General features: G+C 35.3%; 2 protein-coding genes across 3 annotated transcripts in view; both read left to right on the top strand.

Moving 5' to 3' along the window:
* LOC139971160 (protein kinase C epsilon type-like) overlaps window positions 1-8,435 on the top strand; it is a 97,903-nt gene extending 89,468 nt beyond the window's left edge. For both annotated transcript variants that reach the window (XM_071977397.1, XM_071977398.1), the window contains exon 15: window positions 44-8,435. In XM_071977397.1, the coding sequence (XP_071833498.1) occupies window positions 44-214 (171 nt within the window). In that variant the 3' untranslated portion in view covers window positions 215-8,435. The remainder of the gene's footprint in view (window positions 1-43) is intronic.
* A 1,281-nt stretch (window positions 8,436-9,716) lies between these two features.
* Window positions 9,717-18,861, top strand: LOC139971176 (26S proteasome regulatory subunit 10B). Its single transcript, XM_071977423.1, has 11 exons — window positions 9,717-10,054; window positions 10,975-11,054; window positions 11,841-11,880; window positions 12,761-12,881; window positions 13,624-13,826; window positions 14,067-14,128; window positions 14,366-14,551; window positions 15,167-15,287; window positions 15,972-16,052; window positions 17,106-17,177; window positions 17,559-18,861. Exons 1-11 carry the CDS (start codon window positions 9,967-9,969, stop codon window positions 17,675-17,677), a joined length of 1,173 nt encoding a protein of 390 aa, XP_071833524.1. The 5' UTR covers window positions 9,717-9,966; the 3' UTR covers window positions 17,678-18,861.
* The last annotated feature ends 238 nt before the right edge of the window (window positions 18,862-19,099 follow it).

The raw sequence follows: 19,099 nt of genomic DNA, 5'->3' as shown, positions 1-19,099 counted from the left end.
CTCTCGATCAATGTTCTACTCCTCTTTATCACTCATTTCACAGAAATTTAAGAAAGACGTGAATAACTTTGATTCTGATTTCACTCGAGAAGAGCCGGTCCTGACCGCTGTGGATTCGAGCATAGTGAAATCCATCGACCAAGCAGAGTTTAAAGGATTCACGTACACCCGCGACCCTCTCAACGATAAGGCTATCTCAACTGTCATTGACTAGAGTGCATCATGGGATCGGTAGTTAAAATTAACTGAAGGCTTAAGGGTGTGCAGCTCATGTTTTATTATCTATATCATTTTAATGTAATATCAGACACAGCCTTGTCATTTTCTGTTTGAATATTAAAAGTAAAATAGGTGACGAAATAAAACAAATGAATAAATGAAATAAATATCCTTGAATTGATGTGAGCAGAGAGTACTGACAATGTTTTTTTCTTTTTCTCATTCTTTTTGCCAAAAAAGATTTTAATAAACACAAGAGAGAGAAAAGAATAAGGAAATTGCAAAATGGCAAACTGTATTCACCTCTTTTTTTCTCTGACTGCTTCTTTAAGAAACCTTTGGCAGCAGAAGAGGCATCCATTTGAAATTGACACACTACCAAAAAAAGCAGCGGCTATCCAAGCTGTAGTAATGTCACTCTCTGAAATGAAAATATTAATAATTGGTGAAAGGTGTTAGACCATAGCACTTGGGTAGAGAGAGAAAGGGTGAAATGTGGATTTTTTAACAGGGAAATATATGCAAGATCAATGCTCAGGAGAGGATAGTGGGGGAGGGGGGGGACATGGAGCAAAAACTGGAGAGTATCTCGATATTATAAATAGAGAGTAGATGAGTAGTCTTATGGATGGTACGAATGACAGCGGGGTTGTATCTTGTGTAAAAGGTTTGATATAAATTACTTCTATTGCTAATTTGAAACCTTGAAAAGAAATATCAACTTGTTATCGAAAAGCTTTTTTTTTTTTTTTCTTTTTTTTTGGGGGGGGTTTGTTGAGATTTTCTTCAGCAAGCATGGGTTGTTAGAGATGGTAGATGTTGGTGGTCAGCTACTGAGAAATTGCTTTTATGTAATATTAACCATCAACGGATGTGTAGATGTATGCTTGCTGATGCTTCTTGCTATTAACAGCCTAGATTTATTATGATTATTATTATTATTAATAAAATATTTTGATATGGATGTAACAGTATGTAATATTTTGTCATAGAGTTTTCATATTATAAAGTTGTGAGAAAAAAAATAATTATGTAAACTATAGTATGGAAAAAGTCATCTTGTGGGTTTCTATTGTAAGTATTATAGTCAAAGAGAGATGGAAATCTTTAGAATCAGCAAAAAGAAATATCATCAGGAAAAAACTCATTCATTTTTAATATTCACTCACAGTAGTGGTGCTTCTGTTATTTAAATTAACAAAAAAAGAGGAAAAACTGCAACTGAATTTAAAAATAGAAAAATAAAGACGAGAATATGTTCTGTACGGAGCTAAAAAATGATACGTGAAGTTAGCCAACGTCTGCTGGAATTCAGATCCCTTCAGGAGTTGTCAAGGTGTATCGAGATGTGTTGAATGAGCTTGATTAGTGTTAGTTTGAACGCTTCTTTTGATTGAAATCAGTGAATAAACAATCAATCGATAAACACACTCAAATGCTTCACACACTCTGACTGGTTTGGTAACATCAAACTGAAAGAAAGAAATTAAACATATTTGTACATTGTCAGACTTTTTCCTTGTCAGTTTTTTCTTATCATAGCTGGCACAGAGTTAACTTTAATATTTATTATCATTTCTCTTTGTTTCCTTATATTTGTATTTAAGCCAGACGTACTTTTTGTTCTGTTGTTTTTCCTTCTTTTTGTGTTTTGGGCACATCATATTCAGCTGTTTCTTTTATTCCTTTGGCGTGGTGTAGATATTTGATATTGAGGCTGTATGTGCATCTCATTACCATCTCATTACATGGTCCTTGCCATTTCTAGTCTTTGTTCACTTAGTGCCAAGTCACTTGCCAAATTAATCCAAGAGCTGCTTTTTCCCCCCTTTTTTTTTGCATAAAACAAAACCTGAACCCTTTCTCTTTACTTTCATAACCATTTGTTGCCAGTCAATGCTTAGCCCTTATTCAGTGTATTGCTGACATTTAAGATGTAAGAAATATTGCAGAACCCTTGTTGAGGTCAAGGGTCAATCCATGCTTCTCTATAAAAAAGAAAAAAATGTAGTAACTATGGTAACAAGTAATTGCGTCTGATAGTGTTGTGCATTGAAAGAGAAATGTAGGTTTTCAATGTGAAAACTAAAATTGTGACATGAGTAGCAACTATTTTTCCTTTTTAAATTTGATGAAATTTGGGGCTATTAAGATGTAGGCTGTCATAGAAAGAATAGATCAGCGACTACAGTATGCTCGGAAAGCTTCTCTTGTCTGCATAATACATCTTCAGCTTAGTAATTAACTTTTGAATATGCATCACATTTTTAATCATAGTTTACCATATTCATGAATTGTTATAAAGTATTGGATGGGAGATGCTGACCATAATGAATAATGAACTTAAATTAAGTATTTGACTTTTTCAGAAGAGAGGTCAAATATTTATAAACATAAATGGGAGGGGGAGGGGGAGGGGAGGGGTGGTAGGACATACACAAAAATGCTACTTTGGAGTAATTTTCAGGTATTTATATACATCATAGGATAATGCAGCATTGTATCCAAACTCATAATCAAACAATGGTGCAGAGGAAAAAAGGTATAGCATTGCCGCACATTAGGGTTACCAACAGCATTGATCAGGATTTTTCAGAATATGAAGCAAAGGTCAACTGTTGAACTCATGGTCATTGTTTTGAGCTACCAAAATGTTGTAGAGGAGTTTAAGAGGGTGGTATTGGGAGAGGACGATTGTGGTAGGGGGGAAGGAGGGGGTGCATGGGTGTCCTTCTGTATGTACATGAGTAACCAACTTGATAAGCTTGACACAGGAAACCAAATCAAATGTGAGAGTGCTACACCTTCAGATTATATCGCTATTTATGGAAATCTGGCAAACTTGATGAAAAAAGATGCAGATTCTGAATAAGAAATACTCTTTGATACTTGGAAATGTGGATCTGATCACAGGCAAGTGTGAATTGAAGTTGTTATTTCGATCACCAGTTTTCACGTGGTCCAACGCATGGCGTAAGGGTAGAATTTACAGATTATGTCTAATCGACAGAAAGAGTGAAAACTGAGAATCTTGAGGAAGATTAGTCGGAATGATAAAACACAATTCTGTGATTATTTGCAGGCCTGGTCTTGAGATGGTCAATAATGTACCTCTCTTTTCTCATTGAAAACTGCCATTTTATCACGTGGTGGGTTCCCTGTTTAGTACTCACAAACTGGACGTAATCGTGCAATCCTATTACAGTTTCTTCAGACCATACATCCTCGAGAGTTAGGGGTAGATGCAATGGACTTGGTAGTACTCTCTGTTATAAAAGCTGACAGATCACTTGTGCAATGGGATTTTTTGTAATACCAACAAAATAACTCAAATTTATGTCAAAAGCATGTACTATCTATCTTCGTTTGGTGTCATTCCTTTTATTTTTTCCTCTCACTCTCTCGCTCTCTCTTACTCAATCTCTTTTAAGTTTTGATTGAATTTTTAGTTGCTTTTTGCACGATAATGTATTTTTCTCTTTCCTTAATCTTCTACTTCATTTTATTTTATTTTTTGGGCTTTAATCTTTTTTATATAATTGAGACAAAAGAATGTAGATTTTGGATATTTTTTTGTTGATAAGTGTTGTAATATTTTGGCTTTATTCTTTCTTCTTCTTCTTCTTCTTTAATATTATTATTCTTTCTTTTTTCTTTCTTTTTTTTGTGTGTGTAAAGTTTTATCTTTCATGGTAGCCTATTGTTGTTATTCCTACCCTTTGTACAGACAAAACAGAACTTTCCCAAGTGGAATAGCTAAGTTGTGTACATGTGTATCTATCTAATCTCTATTGAGAATGATGTATCATAACTCACTCGTTGCCGTAGTAATTGTGGGGTACGCACTCTAAGGAAATTAACACTCAGAGCAGGTGAGATCCAGGGTCTCAATAAAGTATGAAGTTGTGAGAGCAAAATGACAATTGCCTCTGCTCGCAGATCAGATGTTTGAAACGGGAGAAACGAAAACAAAAAGAGGAAACGATAGGCACAAGCAGGAGATGGAGATGGATAGAGGATCCTAGACGGTGGAGATGTTTGATAATTACATTTCACCTAGAATGTGGTTTCATCCAAAGGAAACTTTAACCTGCCGGTCATACAAAAAATAAATATAAATAAATAAAAATCCTGTACAAAACCAAGTAGAAAACTTGTTAATTTTTAAAAAAAAATTTTGTGGCAGGCAAAATCATGTGTTAACCAAAATTAGTTCATTTTTAGAAATTGTCAGAAGTGCACAAAGTTGAAACTCCAGTATTTGAATGAAATTAATAGTTTCATAGATGGAAGCTTGTTAGATACTGCCAATCTGAGTTAAGTCTCAGATTTGTCTCTCAAATCATTGTTTTCAAGGCCTATTTTACGTTAATCAATTGGCATCTTCGATTTTAGCCTGTAATGTTTCCTTTCTCATGGTAGACCAGTATTTTTTTATTAACTTTTATTCTCCAGTTCTCCACGTTTATATCAATGAAAGCTTATAGATTTTTGTTTCCAATTTTTGTTGTTTTGTTTTATAAAGTATTTCTTTAATGTTACACTCACTGACTTCTTTCTTATTACAAACAGTAATTGTTCTTACCGACTTCCATCTGGTAGTCTTTTGACTAGATTCAAGCATGCCAAATTTGTTTTCAAATCATTCATGAAAATGTTTGGGTTCTAACAGATGCTTGACATGTACAAAAGTCAAACATTGATGCAATGTTTTGTAAGTTCACACCGTCAGAGTTGGTTAAGCTTATGCATTCGACAAGCCTCCATCCATCTATGTTTTTTACGTAACTGTCCTCGGTTTACAAACTACTGCTTCTTATACAAGATGCTGTGGGTTGTTGCAAAGAAACTTTGATGTAAAGTTGAAAAATAATTCTGAAGGAAATGCTCTCCTACAAATATGGAATCTTTTTTTCATAAAAGATGCATAAAACAGCTTTTCATTGGGTTGTGGGACAATTAAGGTGTTTAATAATGTAAGGTTAAAGTTCATCAAGGGTCCATTTTTATTTGATCATTTTTTGGGGAAAATGCACAAAACACACTTCTCCTATGGGTAAGAATGTTTGTCCTCCCAAAATTATTCACAACTAATGTAAGGTAGTTGATCATCTTAGGAAGTTCACAAAATAAAATGCCAACAGTCGTAAAACCTTGCTGTAGACTACGCAATTTGGTTGTCACTAGTGAAACAGTTCATTGCTCATTTTGCATTCTTGATGAGTGTCTTGTACAAGATAAATTAAGATGATAAAAATCTTAAAGGAATTAACTTCATAAATTTACAAACATGACAATATTAGACTCATGTAAAGAATGTTATCAGGAATAGTGACAAGGTTTTGTATCCACAAGAATCATTTTAAATACCAACTACAAATATATTCATTCAAAAGGTGCTCCTGAACAATGATGTGAGGGTTAGAGTGAGCAAGGGGGGGGGGGCAGGGGAGATGGGAGAGTGCAGGAGAGATTGGAGTTCCTTCAGTTTTCATGAAAAGTGAAGCCAAAATTCCAAATACCAAATGACTTAAGTTGAACAATGAATGAGCATTACCCTTCAATTGAAAAGTAGCATGATGCCTTTTTTCTTGAACGCAAAAAGATTACTTGATGTCTTAAGTTGAGATTAATGGAATTGATCATGACTTGGTCCCGTTGTTAAAGGTAAAAGATTACATGGACAGATCCAGGATTTTAAAGAGGAGGGGGGATGTGGCCCTGGGATCATTGAAGCCACCTTCTTGTATCACCATTCACCACCCCTCCCCCCTCCCCTCCTCGCCTGCATTCATGTGTGCATCACAGATTAAGAAGCCAATGATGGGCAGTAGCAAACTATGCTATATGTTTAACACTGATTGTATTAAAAAACATAACATAATGTTTTCAAATATCAGAAATGGTTTTACTGTGTATAAATAGTAACTTCTTTATGTTATATTTGCACAACATTGTAAGAAACAATCATGTTTTAAAGTAAACAACACAGTGACTTTATCTTTAATTGTACTTCAATCTTAATAATTCCAATAGTTGTGTTCAATGCTGAGTAGAAAAATTATCACAGATATAGTCTAACAATAAATTTTGAAAAGGAGCAATAAGTTGCTAACAATGCCAAACATTGATAGGTAGAAGAAATGACTGGTGAAGTTGCCTAGAAAACACCTGACTTATACAAAAGTGCTAGTTACATATAACCAGGGGCACAACTCTCTACACATCTGGTGGGCTTCAATTCACCCAGGAAAGCATTGGGGGGGGGCAACCTCAACTCCCTCCCCCAGTAGCAGACAGAATAGTACAAACAATGTTAGTGTACAGTACATAAATGTAGAACATGTATATGCAGTTCAACCTAAACAGTTGAAAATCCATCAAATATGTTTCCAAAATTACAAAGTATAGCATCAGGTTACATGTAAGCACCCTCCACTTTTACAAAATTTCTCAACAAAGAGGAGGCACCCCTCCCCATAGACCCCTCCCCTGGACTAGTTAACATCTGAGGCCGCTTGCCCCTCTCCCTCCGTACAAAAAGGTGGTTGCGTCCTGTATATGACTCTTCAGTCGTACCGGATTAGGATCAGTTGGTTGCAAATTTGTTAACACTGTTTACCTCAAACATTCATCAAGTTACCTTCAGAGGCAAGTGTTGTTAATGTTACAGTTAATGTACTGTGTGACATTTTACATAATAATTACAAAACATGTTCCATCTTGATTATCCTTGCTTTAAATAGTATTTTTTTTAATTTTGTTTTTATCTGCTGAACTAAATAATAAGAACCTCTATCTTTTTTGTCCCTTCAGGTTAAGCATCTATATAAGAAACAACTTAAGTTTTGTTATCATTGTATCTGTTTAATGTTTTATATCACCGTGGTTTACAAATATGGATTGGAACATTTATCCTAAACAGCGAATTTTATTTTCCTGCAATAATCCCACTTCTAAGAAAAAGGTTTGAAAAAAATTCATACAAAGATTAAAAAAAAAACACAATAAAACAACAAAAACAGATCGTTATACTGATCGCCATTAAACATTTCTTCACATTTGCTCAAAAGGTGTCGATGGTGCATTTTCATTTATAATTATGAGCGAGTTTTTCAAATAGCTACCTCTGTATACACTTAGACTAAGGAACAGTGGGTTTTACTTTATAATCTTTCTGGATTTACAAAGTGAACAAGTTTGGATTGAGTTAAAAACAAACAAAAAGCAGGGGGAGGAGTGGGGCTGGGGATATGTCAAGCAAAGAAAGAATTTTTCTTTCTCTCTCTCCGATGGAAATTGTTTCTGGATTGTAATAATTAATATCTCTTCATAAATTTGGTGACAATAGTAACATCTAGTACGATATAACCTGACATAATCTTGTTATTACATTACATAGTTTTATGATGCTTTACATGGTTGTGCATTTTCTCAATGTGTCGTGACGTCATACAAGTGATATTCTCACCTGTAGATAGTGTTATGTCATAAATGTTTTACTTTGTACATATTTATTGTGACGATCTTGGATGTTTCTGACCTTTCTTCAAGTGATAGAGTCACTGTGGATCTCACTGTTGACTACCTTCTACGAGTGATATATCATCATGAATCCTCCACTATGGGACAGTCAATGTATTAAAATTGTGCCATGTGCATACCACACACTATGTGAACATAGATGTGCAACTCTATTTGATGTTAAAACAAATTCAGATTGCTCAAAAAAATGTTAAGGAATACATAATTATACACTTTTTGTTGGCATTTTGTGGACCAGACTCAGAAAAAGGGCTTGTCAAAATTATTGGGGCTTAATTGGGAAATTTCTCATGACCCAGGATGTTCGACAGGCTAAGTTGTTTAATTTTCCATAACGATAAATGATTTCCATGGTCACGAGACCGTTTGAGGTACGTAAGGTGTAACCTCCTCACTGAGCTATTGCCGTCGATTATGACAAAGTTTTAGTCTTGTCACCATTTTCTCTATTTCTAGCATATTTTGGAGTCATTTCTGTGGAGAAACATTTACTTACAAAGTGTGTGGTTTGTCTGAGGTATACTGCTGAGGAAGATTCACCATGACCGCAATAGGGAGCTGCACTGCATGCAGCATTGCAAAAGGTCAATTTGAAGGATTTAATTGTAAAGTGTTGATCTTGTGAACCTTGTTTCTGTTTAAGAATAAAAGATTCTTGTTTCTAAAAATCATTTTTCTGATGTCTTGTTTGTGTCTGATTTGAAAGTTTAATGTAACATAAGGTCCTGAAGCTTTAAAAGAAACGTAAAATGCCCTTGGCTGCCACTGTAGGTTTTATCCACCACCCTTTCGTAATTCATCTTTTGCAAGAACTCCTCGATCCCTCTTTGCAACCCATTATCATGCAACCATTATTCTCAACCTTCCTTTCTATCAATATGCTATAACAAGTTGTCATGGTTTTAAAGTAGCTGGAAGTACTGGTTATGAAACAATGCCCTCCATGCAAAGGTTTAATTCCCAAGCATTACCGCAAAAGGAAAGAAGAATTATTCCTTGATCCTAATGCATGGCTGCCCTGTAATAATGTGACTGTGCAACTAGTCCACTACCTATCAAGTCACATAAAATCTGCTAAACTTGGACAAAATATTCACCATTTTTATAGCATTTCCATGTTTCATATGTCATTATAATATCCATATCTATATATTCTTGTCAGTTTGTAATGCTGGATTACAACAACCATTGACCTGGGTTATAAGCTCTGTGCTCAACCAACTGGTTACCCAGCCCATAGTTGGTAGCGATCCCTCATATTGTCACGCTAAGCTGGGGGCGCCAGTCAAAAACAATGGTATGTTGCACTCCATATATCATTTACCCTATCAAACCCTCGTATCATTCAATACTTTCCAGAAAATGGCAGGGAAGGTACTTTAGAGAACTTGGCATATTACTTATATACTGTATAACTGAGAGTGAAAACGGAAAGGGCTTAAAACACATGTTTGAAAGCACTCCTCAAGTACCGAGCACTTTTCAAAGCACATACACAGCTGTTTCTTTAATTTGCCAAATTTGATTTGTCATAAATTATTAATTTATATATATGACAAATTATGGATATCTTGTAAATTTATTTGTAATCAATGGTGAAGTTAATTTATCTTTTGACTTTGCTACATTATGACGCAAGTTTTATTCCTACAACAAATTGTTTAGTCTTACCAATAGCATATTAACTAGCAACGAATATAGTGAAAATTTTGACAATTCATATGACCGGGATGACATTACATATACGTGGATGTCGACATTTTGGCAAGTATTTACATATTTGATTCAACATCTGTAAGCATAATGCTACTTCTGTAATATTGTCAAATATTCGTCTGTACTTTGGATCTGTTTGCAAGGAGTATCGGTACTTCAATTTTTTTAATGACGATTCTGTACCCGATGATGATCACGAATGAGTTCTGATGAAGCTAATGTCCTCTTGGCGTTCCATACGTAAGCGCCAGTGATGAGTTCACAAAATTGCATTTCAAGCCTAACTATTTTGTAAGGCATGTGATTGTGTTCTACAATTTGGTTAGGCTAGCGCCAACTTGCAATGGGCATGGAATATTCATCATAAACGATAACACACGGCAAACAAGTCGTTAGGCGAGCTTTCCAAAGTTTTTCCTCCCGCAGCCGACAGTGTTTAGTAGTACATAACTTAAGTTATTCGTAGTAACTCACACACCAGTGATTATGGCTGTAGATCCACGTGAAAAGGCAATCGAAGACTACAGAAAGAAGCTCCTTGAGCACAAAGAGTTAGACGCTCGTCTTAAAGAAGGTAGGGACTAGGCTCCTTTCCATAAGTGCTAATCCTATACAGTCCTCCTAGGCCTAGTAATTAATGTACAGTTAGACCCATTCTACGTTAGGCCTTAGCCCTTTCCGTGTTCAAGCAAAGTACATTAATTCACCCAGAATGACAGCAAAAAAATTCTCGAAGTCCGTATTCAGGAGTAATTGCAGAATACCAAGGAACTCGTGAACAACACCTTACGAAGCGGTGGCTTCGCTGTCATTTGTCAGTCTACCCAAGACAAAACCCTTTTTTAAGAAAATTACTCTTTGATTACTTTTGGGAACAACTCATACAGCTTTATTTTGACAAATAGTCTTAAGTCCAACGTTAGCTAGCTCCTTGGCTCTAGCTGGCTATGTTAGCATGTGAACAAGTTTTCTAATTGCATTGTATTCTGCAAATATGCCTGTATTTACGCCATCTTGTTTCGGGGGACAGCAAATACGTTACTGTACACATTTTCATACATATGATTATGAATGCCTAGGCCTAAAAATGTATTCCCCTGACAACTGATTGTGAAGTAGCCCGGGCTAAACACAAACGTCAATGGACACAACGTTTGGTCTAGGCTACGTTGTGACATTTAACAAAAAAGTTAACAGCTAATCAGATTCCTAATGTTGGTGTATTGTTTTAAGCATGTGACCACCAGTCCGGAATGATAGACCATGTGAAAATTAATTCTTGACTAATGGAAGAGGAACATACTCTAAGCTAAGCATCTTGCCATCTGGTAAAATTTGCATTCAATCTCCATTAATCGTTTGCGAGATAACAAAATGTATAGATACATTGGCAAAAGATTCCCAGAATGCAATGAATCTACATTAGACTTGTTGGCTTTTCAAACAGCATTTGAAAGTATTATCAGTGAGTCTCTCTCATTTCTTACATTCCAGTTAGAGAACAGCTTAAGGAATTGACCAAGAAATATGACAAGTCTGAAAATGATTTGAAGGCTCTACAAAGTGTTGGTCAGGTGAGTGAAGGTCTTAATTTTAACAATTTAGATATAAATATGTTGTATGAAGCAGTTTTGCTATAGTTTTGTGGAAATTGAATATATATGTATGTACTTATGTATTTTAGATCCTCCTGCAAGCAGGAACTCGTGAAGAAGTCTCATTGGCTTATCAAAGCCACAAGCTGACCAAAGTCAGTCTCTAAGATTCATATTTAAAGTCCATGTTTAGCGAGTGAAGATCATACCATCTTTCCTCTGATATGTATTTCTGAATTTTATGTAAACCAGCTTCTAAAATCCTACATCACAATTGTTGACACGATGGATGCATCGTTTATATTGTTGATATAATTTCATAGCAAAAAACATGAACTTGGTTTTACTGGTGACATAATTTTTTAGCCAATCTGGGTTAATGTGTAGATACTGACACATAATGTTTGAATTTATTCCTATGTTTGTTGAAATCAAATACATGCTCACAATTCCACAAAATAATCAGCTGTTCATCTAAGTATATGTCCATGGTTAGTTCAGTGTTAACATGTTTGCACAGCAATTTTCTGATAGATCCTTTAATTTTCTTAGTTACAAAATGCTGAAAGCACCACACCTTTACGAGGACAAACTTCTATGCATCTTTTGATACTTATAGCAGTGTGGTCACATTCATGTAGCAATCTACTAGCGTTACGATTAATTAGCTAAGAGAATGTAACTTAAGTATGCTCTTTTGGTTAATTATGGTACCACTTGATAATGATTCAAACTTTAACCCTTTTTGTATCTTTTTCATTCCAGATTGTTGGTGAGGTTTTGAAGCAGTTGACAGAAGAAAAATGTAAGATCTCAAACATTTAAGTTAATTCATTGAGAGCACCTGAAAGTGTATGCAATAACTTTCAAATGCAACTAGCAGCATACACCTGCAAATATAAGCAACAAAGATTACGTAATAATGTCACACAGTAAGATGTTAACTGCCTCAAGGAAGTCTGTTTTGTTTTGATATAAATTTCAATAATATATGGCTACAACAGGTTCATAAACAGTTGTAAATCCTAATATGTGTAGTTAGAGGACTTGAGGCTGAAATTATCACTGTAAAGATACTTTCCAAATTATTGCCCCTATATGAACAAGAGTAGAGAAATTGTATTGAAATGAAAACGCAGAATATCGCACTCTTAGAGTAAATGTGATGAAAAGTGGAATAACGTGACACTTGTAATTCTGACTTGAGGGATTTATAATGAAGTCAAAGTGCTTGAGGTATGGGTATCCTTTAATGGTTTGAATATGTTAAAGGGAATTAATGGTATTGCAAATAAAATACTGCTAGCCAATTTAAATAGCTACAAGGCTTAAAAATTTTACAAGATACTATTAACATATCCTTGATTGTTTTGGATCAAATAGCTTCTCTCAAATAATAATGTTTTTAGAAAACATTGTTTTGTGTTGCACATATTGTATGTAGTGGCAGAAATTAATCAAGGAAATGTTTCAATGAATTTTGTTATCGTTTTATTGGCCTGAGACCTATTTGTGGAGTTTTACATAGTCAAGCATAAATTATAATGCCGTCACAATTAACCAAGAGCATCTACAAAGTTCATAAAAACTTTTAAAAATTACACATGTTTCATTTATTATTATTGTATACCATGACTACAGAAATACTTTATATTGTTTATTTTGTTTCTTTCTGTCTTCCACAGTTATTGTTAAAGCAACAAATGGCCCACGATATGTGGTTGGATGTAGAAGAGGCATTGACAAAGCTAAGCTTAAACAAGGCGTTAGAGTTGCCCTGGACATGACCACTCTAACCATCATGAGGTGGGTGATTTTACATCTCCTGTTTACATTTCTGGGTTGTATGTAGGCCCTTATGGGAGTTTTTTCCTTAGTGGAACCATTAGGAGACATGTTTTGCACCAGCAAAGATTTGTCTTCTCCCAATTGGTCCCTCTGGCCAGCTCTTATTTCTTTGTGGAAGAAAGAATAGAGAGGAAGAAATAAGTGGCGGTTGCAAATTGTCATGAACAATTTGAGTTAGTTTGACTAAGGTTTCTGAGTTAAAATGTGGTTTTGATCTTGAGTAGTCTGGAATGAGTCAAATAAAGGTTCAAGAACTGAGTTGTTATGTGTATCTAGACTAACTTGTTATATAATTGAACTGAGTTGTTAATGTGTATCTAGACTAGCTTATGATATATATTGAACTGAGTTGTCATGTGTATCTAGACTATTTTATTATGTTAATTGAACTGAGTTGTATTGTGTATCTATACTAACTTATTATATATATTGAACTGCTTTTGAGTTTGATTGTTTGCTTTTATATTTTACCAAGGGCTGCAGAAATTCTGAATGTGTGCACATTCTGGTTAATTTTTGTTGTTTTGTCAATTTTGTCCTGGGTTCAGGACCAGCGGGACTGTCTCACTACATTTTACATTACCTTAACCAATAACCATCATGACCCTTCTGTATCATGACATCCTTCTGTCATGGAGGTTTGTCTTCTAGGATACCATTCTGTGTCATGATAGTTATCTCTTGATTTTCATTCTTACAGATACCTTCCCAGGGAAGTAGATCCATTGGTGTACAATATGTCCCATGAGGATCCTGGTGATGTCACATACTCTGCTATTGGTGGTCTTTCTACCCAGATCAGAGAGCTAAGAGAGGTCATTGAACTACCATTACTTAACCCAGAACTATTCATGAGAGTTGGCATCACACCACCTAAGGGTTGTCTCCTTTATGGCCCACCAGGTAGGCATGGCAGCAGTCAAAAACTTAAACCTGTTATGTTTAACTTAACTTAACATTCTTCGATAAGGAAGGAACCACTAGCAATTGGCTTTTCTTATGAAGTGACGTGTTTACAATTCATGACAAAATTGACACGGGCAGATTTCACCTTATGGAAAAAATGAAATATTATCCCCATTTTATATATAGCTTGATAAAATGTTTTGATAATTTTCTTTCATTTTGTTCCTTTAATGTTAGGTACTGGGAAAACATTGTTAGCAAGAGCTGTGGCCAGTCAACTGGATGCCAATTTTCTAAAGGTGACCTGCTTTTATCAATCTTACTTTAATAAACTTCATTCAGTACAGATATCCTGTTGTGTGTTATAGACAGGTATTAATACATATTGTTTACATCAACATACACACAGTGTATGCACGTGCTACAGGTTAGTCTCCTGTAGTGATTTGTCACTTATTTTATCAGCAAGTAAAAGTAGAAAATAACAGCTGAGAAATAGAATGCATCAAAGTGGTTTTCCTGTTTCTTTTTGTTAGGTGGTATCTAGTGCTATCGTGGATAAGTACATCGGTGAAAGTGCACGGTTGATTCGAGAAATGTTTGCTTATGCCAAGGACCATGAACCGTGTGTCATCTTCATGGATGAGATTGATGCCATCGGTGGACGTCGTTTCTCAGAGGGTACATCAGCTGATAGAGAGATCCAAAGAACACTCATGGAGGTACGTGGTAGTGTTTGTTACTTTATCTCTGCCATCTTAGGCCAAGTTTGCTGTGTTCATATTGAATAAGAGAATGGGTAGTTTGAAGGAATGAACTCACATCAGTTATTATCCTCTACCTTCAAATCTCACACTCCCCATTTAAGTTTAGATAAAATCAGATTGTATTTATCACCTCTCATTGTATTTTCTCTAAAGATGTTCATGGTAAAGTGATGCCTTGTTTTAAGTGCAAGATTTACACTTAAGTCTCTAAGTGGAGATTGTTTACAATTTCCCCATTTGATGTATTTTTCATTTCAGATTTGTGGGAAAGGTTTGCTTAGGGTTATGCTACATTACCCTACATCTAGCCCCTGATTCTGTGCTGAACTTAATGCTCTTGTCTGTAACAGATTAGAAAACCATTATGAGTGATGCTGCTGGTTTTGTCATGGTCACTTGAAGAAAGCTCCATGAAAGTAGAAAAATAGAGCATCAAAGAAGGAAATTAATATCACAATAAAGAAGGAAAGTTCCAAGAATGTGGAAAGAGACAACAACTCCGATGATAATTGTTTTGATGTTTTGAATTTGGGGCAGTTGAGACAAAGTACTCTTTATCTTTTCTTACAGTTGTTGAATCAAATGGATGGTTTTGACAAACTTGGCAAAGTCAAGATGATCATGGCAACAAATAGACCAGACACCTTGGATCCTGCTCTCCTTAGACCAGGACGTCTAGACAGAAAGATCGGTAAAGGCACTTACATTTCTCCATTCTTCAATTTGTTTCTTCGAAACTAATAGTCCCAGCAGGACTTTCTTCGCAGCAAATACCGACATCCCATTGGGGGTGTTATCCGAAAGAAATGTGTCTGGCTGCTTTCTCAGAAACAAGCAACCTGAATAATAATAATATCATCATAACTGCCTTAATAAAAAATATATCATGGTTCTAACTTCTTGTTTTGAAATGTTGTGAAGAACAAGATGATGTTAGGAGCAGTAGAGGGAGACTAACTTCTGCTTAAATAGTTCGTTGAATGTTGAGTAAGCTAATAAATATATATATATATAGTTTTGTTGCATTTTAAAGTAGTTATTTCTGTTTGCCAGAGTGATTAGCCCTATGTACTGTTGATTCCTATGTATTACAATCAGTCAGTTAAGTACATGTATATGGACATAGAACTATCAATTTAGAGATTCTTCAATATGCTCCAAATCTTTGAACTACCAATGTATAGGGTTATTGTTGGTTGTCATAGCAGAAGCAAGGATACTTAAATGAAAATTTGTTCAGTCGTTCTTATTTGGTAGTACTTGAAGTGAGATACATATTTTGTTAGATTCAAAAGACTGATATTGACAGCAGTTTTTATCAAGTAGAAGTTACTGTATGATACCTTTGATGTTTTTCTTGCTTTTTTCTTCTTAGAAATTCCTCTTCCAAATGAGCAAGCAAGATTAGATATTATGAAGATTCATGCTGCTCCAATCACCAAGCATGGTGATATAGGTGAGTAGTGTGTATATCAAGGCTCAAAATAATTGGTACTGCTGCTAGCGAACAGCTGTGATACCTGTTGTGGAGTGTAATGTAGCAATGATTTGCGGTAACGATTTTAACGAAGATGTTACAACAGTTGGGTTTATATAAACAGATTTGTACTGATAATGTTGATCTTTGATTGCTTACCAACACTCTTAATGGAATAGTCCCATATGATTGGTTTTTTAGGTATATGCACATTTAATATTAAACTAGTTTGATTTGTGAAAAGTGGACATGTGACAGCTAAATGTACAGACTGTTTCATGCGTTGTTCATTCTGGTTCTGTTCAGCAGATCGGCAGAAGCTCTATTCCTCTTGACAGTGATAGGTATAACATAAATTACTACCGGATCAAAGACAGAAAAAAATCATCTATAAATCAAGCATTAGTATGGTTCAGCCTTGCTTGTCATATCATTGTTAGCATCCCTTGCCACACCACCATACTTGTGAATTAGGTCTTGCTGTACTGCAACTTGAGTGACCCAACACTGAGGAATTCCAAAAGGGTTGACTTGCAACAAACTTAAATACTTGTTGGCCCATGGAAAAAGTAGACTTTCTTAGTAGGTGTGTGGTCACCAACAAAGTTAATTTTCTTTCAATAAGATTAACATATAACATAAGGCATGATAGGGCCTTTTCAGTGTACATGGAGTTGTATCCCTTTGACAACAGCAAGTATAGTCTCGGTTGTTGAAGCATTAAGGTAGATTTTAAGTGATGTCCAGTGGTCTTCGTAAAACAGACCAGTTGCAAATTTGCTCTAAGTAACTCCCATGCAATTTGCTGGAAAACATGTATGTTTATCTTTTAATATTTTTTAAATGTTAGCATTGGCCATCACTTCTTCACTCAGCTAGGGCTGGTGGAGACAAACTTTCACCTTTTGACAGTAGCTACATGGCAACATCTACTTTGTGAAACCTCAAATGTTTGGCTCTTCTGGTCATAAATGTCAATATGATCTCTTGCTAAGTAAGGCAGATACTAATCTCCTCACTTGAATTTTTCAGATTTTGAAGCTATCGTTAAACTTTCTGATGGATTTAATGGGGCTGACTTGAGAAATGTCTGCACTGAAGCAGGTATGTACCAGTCGAGTAGAGAGAGGGATGTTATGTATAAGAAATATACCCCCCCCCCCAAAAAAAAAAGTTCAAATCATTGAAAATGAATCAAACATGGCCTTCTTATATTTTTTATATTTCAGCAATTTAGCTGTAGTGCATTTATATTACTTTTGTCAAGGGAAATGTTTTTTGCTTTTGCTGCTGCTGTTAGATGACATGTATTAAGGATTAAAGGATGACTTGAGGCAGGAAGTTATTGTTTATGTCAAATAAAGAAGAAAGTTCCCAGTGGAAGTAGTAAGTAGTTTTTCTACAGCTACTTTAATTTTCGAGATATTAGCCTTAAAGTGTGCTAAAGGGCGGTAGAATTGCAATTTTGTCTTCTCATATCTGCAGGTGTTTTGGCTATCCGAGCCGAGAGGGAATATGTGATCGATGAAGATTTCATGAAGGCAGTGAGAAAAGTATCAGAAAACAAGAAATTGGAAACAAAATTAGATTATAAGCCGGTATAATCTACCACCTGTAGCTGTAAAACTCTTGTCCCTGTTTAACAATACATTATTGTGTAGAGTGTGTGGTTATTAACCTCCGAGAGAGGTCCAGTAACCGATTGTTGTCTCATACCTCAAAGCAGTTTTTACTAGTCAAAATTTTGGAGTTTGTTATTTGTGATTAAGTATAATCATTTCTTCATTCTGTAAGTCAGCTAAGGATCCTGACATAATGAACTATCAGGAGTTTCCCGAGTGGTGTTTTAACAAGATTCCATCAACTATTTGGGTGTGGATAGGTTGACCCAGGAAACAAGTGGAATGCAGGATGGTGTGAGCACTGCAATGTCATTGTGGAACTTACAGGTTGGTTGATTGCAATGCTTTACCTTAATAGAACTTGGAAATAAAATTGAGTCAAGATGGTTTCTCAACATTTTCAAGGTATGTAAGAGGTGAGAGAGAGGTATGTCAGTTTCTTACCTTAATGGGAGGGTCAGTACTCATTGATATAAAGGACTTCTTTTGTCGGTCAACTTGTCGGTCTACTTTAAGCAAGCCATGAGAAGCTGACTTCAAAAAGCTATATTTGTCACATCTGTGTAGACACATTCAGTGTATACTTACTAATTTAAAGAACTTTAATATGTATGGGATGCTGTTACAACTCTTAACTAAAGATACTGTTTGTAAAGCTGCTCCTAAATGCAGGTATTGAAAACTTGATTTTTTTCCAGTAAACTTGAAAATTTGTCAAAATGATCAGAATGGGTCATATCTTTGAATATTTTAATGTAGGGGCAAACACACTAGAGTTGGATGTTGAGGAAAGTAATATACATAAGTTGTGTGAAATGTTGCGAGAGGATGTGGTTTATACATACACAACTGGGGAACATTTTGAAGTCCCCTAAGAGTATATATGTTGAGAATAGACTGCCTTGATATAACTTCAGGATGGTGTTTAGTTCCAAATTTACTAGTGGATGTGGTACACAAAGATGTTAATTGGATCTCAGTAAGGGTGCACTCTAGTTGGGAAAGGTAATCTGCAGCACAAAAGGTGGTCAAGTCAGTTCCCCCATCAATTAATCATATTGCCTAATTTAGACTTACAATTAAATTTGTGGCAGTAGATCTCTACTACCTGCTGTTCTCTATGCTCTATTATCAACTCACCAAATAAAGTTGAGAGAAAAACTGCATCACTCTGTTTTTGTCCTCTGTAAGTTTTCAAATGTCATAATGTCTGGTGTTTTTCAAGCAAAACAGATGTTAATTAAGTGGATAGTAGTTCTTCCATACAAAATTACAATATATATCATAATATTTACACAAGAAATGTCTGACAGAATTACTACAAACATACAGACATTTGCATGTTTCACTCCTGTCCCATCGGAGAAAGTAAAACCAGAAAACCAGCAGGCTTAGTAATTCCTT

The sequence above is a fragment of the Apostichopus japonicus genome, chromosome 8 (assembly GCF_037975245.1).
Source record: "Apostichopus japonicus isolate 1M-3 chromosome 8, ASM3797524v1, whole genome shotgun sequence".
NCBI lineage: Eukaryota > Metazoa > Echinodermata > Holothuroidea > Aspidochirotida > Stichopodidae > Apostichopus > Apostichopus japonicus.
The sequence above is the reverse complement of the archived record's forward strand: the minus strand, read 5'-3'. Positions and strand labels throughout refer to the sequence as shown.